This window comes from Acanthochromis polyacanthus, chromosome 13, assembly GCF_021347895.1.
Source record: "Acanthochromis polyacanthus isolate Apoly-LR-REF ecotype Palm Island chromosome 13, KAUST_Apoly_ChrSc, whole genome shotgun sequence".
NCBI lineage: Eukaryota > Metazoa > Chordata > Actinopteri > Pomacentridae > Acanthochromis > Acanthochromis polyacanthus.
The window spans coordinates 12,850,832-12,861,580 of NC_067125.1; the positions used below are offsets into that span (position 1 = coordinate 12,850,832).

Consider the following 10,749-nt stretch of genomic DNA (forward strand, 5'->3'; position numbering starts at 1 on the left):
TTTTGTGTCTGCAGAGACTGTTTCATAAGCTCAACCATACAGGTAAGTCTCTCAACTTTCTCTGTTAGCTGTTGGATCATATCTGTTTTAGGTTTTTTTTCAAGGTGCTCCCCCTTAACATCCGGCCCCTGAGCCACGCTAACCTCCAGCTGAGCACTGTGCACATTTGTGTGTTTTGGGCGAGTGACTGAACCTAGCCGTCGCTGCCTTTCACTTTCATCACTCATTATTTTCTTCATTTGTTTCAGGATTGTCTCATCACTTACTTGGCTGTCAACAAGCAATGGTTTGAGCTCCCTGCGCACATCGTCGTGTTTGTGCCCCAAGCCTTGATATACAGTGTGGAGGAAGACATCCTGAACTGTGCTGGCACTGTACCTAATGTCTGTATCTCCATGCTTTGAAGCCAGCAGGATCTTTTGCTTAAGACCAATAACCCTGTATAGGAACTGTTGTGGCGTTTCATTGTCCTTCTGTTTAGTGCACATAAGCTCCTGAAACAGCTCTGTGTTACTTTGCTCGCCAAGATGGGAATGAAGGAATCCTTTCAACTCCTCTATTGTCAAATCATCCTTATTCATGAGCATGTCTTTGAAATTTCCAGGTTTGATAACTCTGAGTACAGCCCTCACAACTTCAGCCTCACTGAACTGCTCCTTTAAACCTTCCTCCATCTGTCGGCAGACACTGCTGTAGCTGATGTCTGAAACCTGGTCCCCAATCTGACCCCCTTGAATTTTAAATTCACGACGGTGGAGGTATGAGAGATCCCTTAAGGAGACCACTTTGTCATGTGTTACAGGTTTAAACAGTTCATCTCTGCATTTGGTGTCTGATACATTCTTGTTATGAGACATGTATTGTGTTTTTGCAGGTGACTGAAATGCGGGCTGAGAGGTGGTGTGAGGCATGTACTGCAAAATTTGCTTACTTAATTCCTCATAGCTACTCAGGATTTTGTGTAGTTCTGTGTCATTATTAACTGTATCTGTTGTGGCTACATTTTGAGTTACACTAGCAGGTGCACCTTCAATCATCCCACTTTCATTTATCACAATTGAACCAGTTTCAATGTTATTTTGTCCTACCTCAACACAAACATCAGCTTTGGAGTCTACATGCACAGCATGAGAAACATCAACAGTTACATCAGTCACACGACCCTGAATGGCAACACCAACAACATCTCTTAACTCTAACAAGTGTGCCATACCTTGATCCTCAGACTCTAGTAAGGGTTTACTGTGCATAAAACTGCAAATGTACTCAAAACACCCCTCCTCATCATCTGCTTCGACACGAGACTGGTCCAATCCTGGCACTGGACCCACTGATTTGGCAATCTGGAACAGTTCATGTGTGGAAAGAGTGAGCAGGTCCTTCTTGATGGCCCACACCAAGCTTCTCCGCTCACTGTCCGCCATAACTGCTTCCCTATTCCTCGCACGTGGTCGCACTGTCCAGGAATTTTATTCAGCCTCTGCTTTTCGCTGAGTGGTGGTTTCGGCACAGCACAGTCTTTACTTCCCCTTTATCACAGGTGGCACAAACGATGAAAACGTGGATCCTCACTCGCTGGTCGCATCAGGTCACAGGTAGGTCCAAGGATTCAGGATCACTGGATCAGCTCCCGGCCGCTTGGCGTGAGTGATCCCGGAACGAGCCCCCACAATCTGTTACAGGTCCCCGGCTTTGGAGGGGGCCCCAGCAACAGAAGATGAATCTCTGTATAAAACAGAAAAGTTAAGCAGCAATGAAGACACGGAGCATTCAGCTTCTCATCCAGTTGGTGTCTTATTTTCAAAATTCAACATAAAACAATTATATCAACCATATTCATATATATCATAGTAACCTTTTACATTCAACAGCCATACAGTACAATCTCAGTTAAATTCAATCCTGAAACCTTAATAACAATGTGCAAATTATCCATAAGCAAATATAAAACACTGCAAAATAAAACCTACTTAACCCCAAAGACCTGCCTACAAGACAATACTCAGGTAATAGTAACTCGACTTCCCGCGGCATAGTTCCTGCCCGTTCAGTGACACCTGAAATGGCCGCGTTACACACACACACAAACTCGCGATTTTTCCAATATTAATTGGGAGGCTAAAATAGTATTGCAATACTTTTGTGACATCTCCCCAGGTTAAGGTGGCTTTACAGCGTTTACAGTGGTCATTTTAACCAATTACTAACCTGTATAAAACAGAAAAGTTAAGCAGCAATGAAGACACGGAGCATTCAGCTTCTCATCCAGTTGGTGTCTGAGGTGTGGGCGGATGCTCCCCCCTTAGACAACCCGGGGTGCAACTGCTCCCGTACCAAAAGTTCCACCTGTATGCTGCTTATAGTTATTATTTCTTTCCACACTACATATGGAAAATGAATCGACATAAATAACATCCAAAATTACGAGGGCAAATATAAGGTCTTAGGAAACAGTAAATAAATGATTGATTGAAACAACATATTTCGCAGGTTAAATGAAGTACACACATAAGTGGTCACCCAATTTTGGTGTGCACCACACTCGCATCAAAGGAAATTAACATTTCGATGAGAAAAATCTCTCTCTGTTTGACACTGACTGGAAAAAAGATGCAGTGATTTTGTGATGGTAGTTCACAAAACATCTGATGTATAACAGAAGGCTCTAAATTAATTTGTTAGAAATGGTGATGGTTGGGTAGATAGATGATTTTTAAAGTACATAAAAATACATAATGACAGATCAAATATCATTATAATATTAATATGGCAAAGCTCACCCTGCAAGAGAGATACTTCTGTCGCAGTTCTAACAAATAACTCCGCTGTGGAAAACTGGGCCATTACATTGCCTCCCGCCCTACTTGTCCAGGAAAAGAAGGAGAACAGAATAACAAGGGGAATGCTGGTCAGCCCAACAGCTGTTTACTCTCCCTCGTGTCTGCAACTCACTGCCTCCCCCTGCTGGTAGGATCACTCACTCCCTCTTAGAGCCCTCGTAGATTCTTGAGCAGGGGAAAGCTTCATGAACAGCATTTTAGCCCCTCAGCTTCAGATCTCCACAGATCCACTGTCATTACCTCTAGAGGCCAGAGCTTTAAACAGACTCAATCGTTTACTCTTATCCTAGCTGGTAACCACCAAGAGACAGCTGTGTTCCATCTCACTGAAACTCCTAACTCCCCACTAGTACTTGGCTATCTCTGGACTAAAAGATACAATCCCCACATCGACTGGTCCCTGGAAAATATCCTCACCTGATTCCCCACTGTCATACCTATTGTCTCCGCTCAGCGTTCACTTCTGCCAGTCTTATTCCACCTGCTCAGCCTGAGTCCATGGATCTGTATGGAGCTCCCAAAATTTATCGCAGCCTGGCTGCAGTGTTCAGCGAAGACCGTGCCCTGTCCCTTCGACTGTGCTATTGAATTCCTTCCTGGAGTCCCTCTGCCCAGCTGCTCACTCTACAACCTGTCCAAAGCCTAACAGTGCTGCCCTGGAGACCCACATTCAGGCGTTCCTTGCAGCTGGTGTCATCTGTCCCTTGTAATCCATGATGGATGGAGGAAACTTTTTCATTGACAAGAAGGATTGTCAATACCTACATCAACTTCAGAGGCCTTAATAGCATCATGGTAAAGAACAAATATCGTCTCCAACTAATCAGCTCTGCTTTCACCCACTTGTATTGTGCCACCATCTTTTCCAAAATGGCTCTCTGTAATGCACACCACCTGATTTGGATCAAAGAAGTAGATGAATGGCCTTCCATAACCCCCTGGGACATTTTGAATATCTGGTGAGGCCTTCCAGACTCACTAACGCCCTTGCTGTCTTCCAGAACCTGATAAGACATCCTCTATGATATGATCAATCATTTCGTCTCGTGTACCTGGATGACAGCCTGATTTTCTTTTGCAAACCCAAAGAGCATGTCTCTCAAATATTGGAGAAGCTTCTGAACTGTTTGTCAAAGCAAATAAATGTAGATTTCACACCTCAACGGTCTCCTTTCTGGGCCACATCACTGTCAGAAGTCAAGTGAGGATAGATCACTTCACCTCAAGTTAAGTCTCAATCAGATAATTGCAAGCATTTGGAACATTTCCTTGTGATTTCAAAGTTTTACCAATGCTTCATCCAGGATTATAGTGAGATTGCTGCCCTGACCTCCACCTCCAAACCCTTTCAATGGACCCCGAGACTCTTGGGGTCCATTGAAAGGGACCCCAAGAGTCCACTGAAAGGGTTTAAGGCCTTGCTGGTCTTTCAACAGCTGAGCTGCACTGTCTTCTCCTGTAGACTTTATCCTTCTTTTATCTGTACTGCTAAGATTGAGTTGTAGTTTCCTGAAAGCTCCATGTCAGTCCTATTTGTTTGTCCACCTCAGTTGCTGCGGTTATTTTTGGTTCCTCTCCAGCCTAGCGTTTCCTACAAAGTTCTCAGTTTCCCCTCTAGAGGTCACTATTGCTTTACTTGTGTCTCTTCCTATAGTTATTCTCCACTTCCATTTAGTCATCCCCTTGTATCCCAACCACCCTATCCCTCCTGCCTTCTCTCATCCCACTCTCCCAGTACCCTGCACTATTATCTGGTAATTGTAGTTTTTGTTAAATAACTCTTTAAACTTTCACACTGGTCTGTAGTGTTTCCTATCTGTGCTAGGGTCTTTGATGCTCCATTACAGTTTTTGTTATTCGTTTGGAAAAGGAGAGACAAAACACACAAATATTTTTTTAAAAAGTTAACAATGACTAATGTCCTGATGTTTGTGACAGCCCTCGTTCTCATGAACTTTTTCTGATAGATGTACCAGAAAATCTGAATGAAACAATGGCATATTAAACTTGTTCTGCCCTCATTATTAAATCAAAGACTGTTTTCTGTGTTTTCATGTTTTGCAGAGACTGTCTGTTGTTGTGTTTGCTGAACAGCTCCACCAGTTTTGTAGCTGGGTTTGCAGTCTTCTCAGTGCTTGGATTCATGGCTCATGAGCAGGGCGTTCCCATTGCAGAGGTGGCAGAGTCAGGTATAGATTCAGAGACATTCAGAAACATACAAAGTTGTCTTTCTGGATCCAATGTTACAGAACTTCTGGCAACGTGTTATAGATTGTTACAATTCCAGAAGTAAAGGAAGGGGAAGATTTTCAAATTTCAGACAAAAACAGACCTTTCAAGTTAAGGTGTACATTTTCAATGCTTTAAGAATTTTAGGGGAAATTTTAGGGGGATGCTTTTACTTAAAACTTCTAACTACTTCAAACATCTGGAATTGTAAATAATGAGAAGCAAATATTACAAACTTTTAAAAAAAAATCTGCTGTCATCTTGTGAACATCCAAAGACACAATAAGCACAGTTCATTCGGCCCTGAGCCAACGTGAGCATACACAGTTGTTTACATTGCATGCATTCTTGCTGCTGTATGTGAAATTACAATTACTATCCCTCCCATCTCAGTTGCTGATGCTTGTAACACCTTCATGAGTCTCTTTCTTGCATGTTCATTCAGTGTTTGAGGGTGGCCTGCTCTAGACTGCCGCTCCACTGAGCCATGGGGCGGGTAGAGTGGCCGTCTTGCAACCGGAGGGTTGCCGGTTCAATCCTCGGCCCGTCGTGCTTATGTCAAGGTGTCCCTGAGCAAGACATCTAACCCCTAATTGCTCCTGGTGGGTCGTGGTTAGCGCCTCGCATGGCAGCTTCCGCCATCAGTGTATGAATGGGTGAATGTGACGTATCTTGTAAAGCGCTTTGGGTACCTTGCAGGTATAGTGAAGTGCCATACAAATACAGATCATTTACCATTTATGCAGGTGCCATATTCCTTCTATGTCATATTGATGGATTTAACTGTACTCCAGGCATATTCAGTAACTTGCAATTCTTTTTCTTGTATTTCACCTGACCTGTGCATTTCAATAACATTTAACACTGAGTTGCTTGAACTGTTCTTTTCTCTTCATGATGTAGCTATAGCCGAGAGTACTGCTTCACCACTGGTTGGACCTTCCAGATACAAGTGTCTTTATGCTACAGTCATTCTGATGTTGTTTTTCAGGTCCAGGCTTGGCGTTCATTGCTTATCCTCAGGCTGTAGCCATGATGCCTCTGCCTCAACTGTGGTCCATCTGTTTCTTTGTCATGCTCATTCTCTTGGGTTTGGACACACAAGTAAGATGCATGTGTCAAACCACTATTTTTTGAAAGACTGTATTTGGAAAATGTACTTCTTCATTTTCTTCTGTTTGGTCCATTCACTGTACAGTTTGTCACCATGGAGGTGGTGATGACGTCTGTCACAGACATGTTTCCTAAAGTTATGCGCAGGGCCGGCCGACGGGAGAAGTTACTCATCCTCTTCTGCCTAATCTGCTTCTTCTGTCAGTTTGTCATGATCACCCAAGTCAGTATTTATTTTTATTAATGTTATATTAACATTCAATTTTTTTTTTAGTCCAGAATGGGAGTGTATTACTCCAAAACATAGTTTTAATATGACAGTTTTTTTTTTTTATTACTGCAACATACTCACAAGATTGAACCTAAAGTAGGCTTCTATATTTGAAGAAGAAAAATGAAGGTATTAACCTTTTGATTCACAGTGTGTGTCTGGAGATACCCATTTTCCATTGGATTTGGGTCACTTCTGACCAATGCTGCACATCAAAGGGTGAAATAAATGCCCTTGTTGTTGTCCCTAGGGAGGGATGTATGTGTTCCAGATGATGGACTACTATGCTTGTAACGGAGTCTGCATCCTCTTTATCGGTGTGTTTGAAACGCTGGCACTGGGATGGATATTTGGTAGGTATGCTGTTCTTAAAGGAGTAGTTCATCTATTTTTATGTATCATTTTTGTTTATTATATATTTTCTTGTAAATGTTTCCACAGGCATGTGAGCTTATCTGATTATTTTAAACTGTTTATCAAACCTTGTTTCTCCTATCAAGGGGCAGATCGGTTGTATGACATCATTAAGGACATGACAGGGGTGAAGGCCAACCCATTTTTCAAAATCTGCTGGCTCTCCCTCACACCGTTGGTCTCACTGGTGAGACAGGCTTTCTGTGCTTCAGTCCTATGATGCATTCATAATCAGAATCCCAAACAGCTGAAGACATTTCCTGTAGCAGACAACAGATAAACACTCAAATTTCAGTCACAATCTAACTACTAAACCAATCTCCTCTTTTCAGGGGGTTTTTATATGTTCTTTAATTAAGTACCAGCCTCTGACCTTTAATCGCTGGTACGTGTACCCAGACTGGGCATACGTGTTGGGCTGGATGATGACCCTCTCCTCCATCCTGCTTGTGCCTGGATGTGCACTGTATAAGTTGATCACTGGGACTGGAACCCTCAAAGAGGTGGGACAACTATTTGACAGATTATCATAACAAACTACATTATATGGTATGTGTGTGTGTCATATAATGAAACACAAACGAGGTGTAATCTTAATCACAGCTGTCTAATGGACAGGTTTCACAACTACTGGGCCATTTAGACATGATCAGAATACACACGTGGACAAAATTGTTGGTACCCCTCAGTTAAAGAAGGAAAAACCCACAATTCTCACTGAAATCACTTGAAACTCACAAAAGTAACAATAAATAAAAATTTATTGAAAATTAAATAATCAAAAACAGCCATTACTTTTGAATTGTTGATTAACATAATTATTTAAAAAAACAAACTAATGAAACAGGCCTGGACAAAAATGATGGTACCTCTATAAAAGATTGAAAACTATTTGACCAGAGTGACATGATTAACTCAGGTGTGTCATTTAATTGACATCACAGGTGTTTCCAAACTCATAATCAGTCAGTCTGCCTATTTAAAGGGAGACAAGTAGTCACCCTGCTGTTTGGTGAAAAGGTGTGTACCACACTGAACATGGACAACAGAAAGCAAAGGAGAGAATTGTCCCAGGACATCCGAAAAAAAATGATAGACAAACATCTTAAAGGTAAAGGCTATAAGACCATCTCTAAACAGCTTGAAGTTCCTGTGACAACAGTGGCTCATATTATTCAGAAGTTCAAGACCCACGGGACAGTAGCCAACCTCCCTGGACGTGGCCGCAAGAGGAAAATTGATGACAAATTGAAGAGACGGATCGTTCGAATTGTATCCAAAGAGCCCAGAGCAACCTCCAAAGAAATTAAAGGTGAACTCCAAGGCCAAGGTACATCAGTGTCAGATCGCACCATTCGTCGTTGTTTGAGCCAAAGTGGACTTCATGGGAGACGACCAAGGAGGACACCACTGCTGAAAAAAACTCATAAAAAAGCGAGACTGGAATTTGCAAAAATGCATGTTGACAAGCCACAAAGCTTCTGGGAGAATGTCCTTTGGACAGATGAGACCAAACTGGAGCTTTTTGGTAAGGCACATCAACTCTATGTTCATAGACTCAAAAACCAAGCATACGAAGAAAAGAACACTGTCCCTACGGTGAAACATGGAGGAGGCTCAGTAATGTTTTGGGGCTGCTTTGCTGCATCTGGCACAGGGTGTCTTGAAAGTGTGCAAGGTACGATGAAATCTGAAGACTATCAAGGCATTCTGGAGAGAAATGTGCTGCCTAGTGTCAGAAAGCTTGGTCTCAGTCGCAGGTCATGGGTCTTCCAACAGGACAACGATCCAAAACACACAGCCAAAAACACCCAAGAATGGCTGAGAGAAAAGCGTTGGACTATTCTAAAGTGGCCTTCTATGAGCCCAGATCTGAATCCCATTGAACATATGTGGAAGGAGCTGAAACATGCCATTTGGAGAAGACACCCATCAAACCTGAGACAACTGGAGCTGTTTGCTCATGAGGAGTGGGCCAAAATACCTGTTGACAGCTGCAGAACGCTCATTGACAAATACAGAAATCGTTTAATTGCAGTGATTGCCTCAAAAGGTTGTGCAACAAAATATTAAGTTATGGGTACCATCATTTTTGTCCAGCCCTATTTCATTAGTTTGTTTTTTTAAATAATTATGTTAATCAACAATTCAAAAGTGATGGCTGATTTTGATTATTTAATTTTCAATACATTTTTATTTATTGTTACTTTTGTGAGTTTCAAGTGATTTCAGTGAGAATTGTGGGTTTTTCCTTCTTTAACTGAGGGGTACCAACAATTTTGTCCACGTGTGTATATGCAACAGTTCCAATAAAAGTGAACATGAGTGGACTTCCACTCTATGGCCCACAGTAAGTTTATGAAGTGAAAATCAAAGTTTAAAAAAATCAGCTCGTGTACGTCACAATCACTTTCCTCTTAAAATACATGGGATATGAGTATGTGCCAGTTACGAGCAAGAGGAGTGTGCATCTACAAATTGTATCACCAAACCTGTATATTCTTTCGACATTTCAAGAAATTTGGACCAGTGAAGATCTGGATGAGTTGTAGCTTTGAGGAATAATATCCTAAATATGTAGGAGAGAGGCCCTAGGCAAAACTGGAAGCCTCAATGTCACCTGAGTGTGTGTTTTGTCAGAGTACAATCTACATGCAAACTTAAACAGCATTTTTAGTTGCTTTTTAACTTTTGTTGGCAAGAAATGGTAAATATTTTCTCGTCTCTTCAAGCGTTTTCATCACCTTTGCCAGCCTGACCTGAAAAACTTACCAACCCCAAAGCAGGAGGGGGACAACAGTTTACTTCCAGCTGATATGAATGAACAGAACGATCACCTGGCACTCAACTCTTGAACAACTGCATTTATGTGTCCAACAACTACTGACAGTAAATAAGTTTCTCTGATTTTTAAACATCCCTTAAAATCCAAAGACATGTCTGTTTATTTTGACTGTTTCATACTGATCATGGATTCTGAACTTGTAAGGAAAAATTGAAACAGCTTTTCCTTTTAATGTCCCTGAATGCAACTTATCCACTTGACTGTTGACTGTATAATTAAACCTCAAAGCTCTACTTGTAATCTTTCCTTTTGTCATGTTTTTTCCCCCATACACATTGAAAATAGCAGACGTCTCAGTTTTCTAAAGCAAGAAATGAATACACTTTTACAAACTCCAGACAACTGAGAGATGGGGTTTCTAAGTTGTGCTGGATTTTCAGGTTGGGGTAGCTGTCAGGCTGTCAGGCTCACCAATGACTCGATGTTCATGTTCCCAGATTGTTATACCACTGAGGTTGTGGATGTGGTTACTGCAGTCTGGCATAGTAGCTCTATGTTGCCCTGAAGGACTGTATAATCATAACATGAATGACTTTCACGTATCAAAGGTAATGTCGTGTTCGGTATGACTTGTCTATAATTTAACTACCTGACACACGTGAGAGGCCACAAACATGATGTTTTGAGTCTCTCCTGGTGTTCCATTTCTGCCCTAACACTGGATTTGAAGCACATTTACAGCAGTTTCAATGGAGTGTATGGTTTCTGTTTATATTAAACAGTAAGGTGTGTGTAAACCGCAACTGCAACAATGATTAAAACAGGAGGGGCAATAAAATCATACACTGATGAAGTTCAGTGACTAGTCTGCTGAGAATTCAGACCACAACATACAAATGTTGATCATTTAGATAACTCTGATACATCTTGAGAAACACATTAGAAAACATCAAAATGTTACATTTTTTGTTTCAAATTCATGCTCAGTCTGCAGATAATTTACGTTTCCACTAAACTGATTAACTGCTTTGGCAGTTGCTCATTACATGACGCAGAGTTGGTCGTGAATATAAAGACATAGAACCTTGTTCGCTAAG

At 41.5% G+C, this 10,749-nt stretch overlaps 1 protein-coding gene and 1 long non-coding RNA gene across 2 annotated transcripts in view; one reads left to right on the plus strand and one right to left on the minus strand.

Moving 5' to 3' along the window:
• LOC127536848 (uncharacterized) overlaps positions 1-7,079 on the minus strand; it is a 24,278-nt gene extending 17,199 nt beyond the window's left edge. Inside the window, exon 1 of the long non-coding RNA XR_007946048.1 lies at positions 6,936-7,079. This is a non-coding gene — a long non-coding RNA (uncharacterized LOC127536848). The remainder of the gene's footprint in view (positions 1-6,935) is intronic.
• Positions 1-9,864, plus strand: part of LOC110964584 (sodium- and chloride-dependent GABA transporter 2-like) — a 51,335-nt gene extending 41,471 nt beyond the window's left edge. The window contains exons 8-14 of the mRNA XM_051958184.1: positions 4,905-5,029; positions 6,061-6,173; positions 6,268-6,405; positions 6,704-6,806; positions 6,954-7,054; positions 7,200-7,370; positions 9,600-9,864. Of these exons, the coding sequence (XP_051814144.1) occupies positions 4,905-5,029; positions 6,061-6,173; positions 6,268-6,405; positions 6,704-6,806; positions 6,954-7,054; positions 7,200-7,370; positions 9,600-9,722 (874 nt within the window). The 3' untranslated portion in view covers positions 9,723-9,864. The remainder of the gene's footprint in view (positions 1-4,904; positions 5,030-6,060; positions 6,174-6,267; positions 6,406-6,703; positions 6,807-6,953; positions 7,055-7,199; positions 7,371-9,599) is intronic.
• Positions 9,865-10,749: the final 885 nt, after the last annotated feature.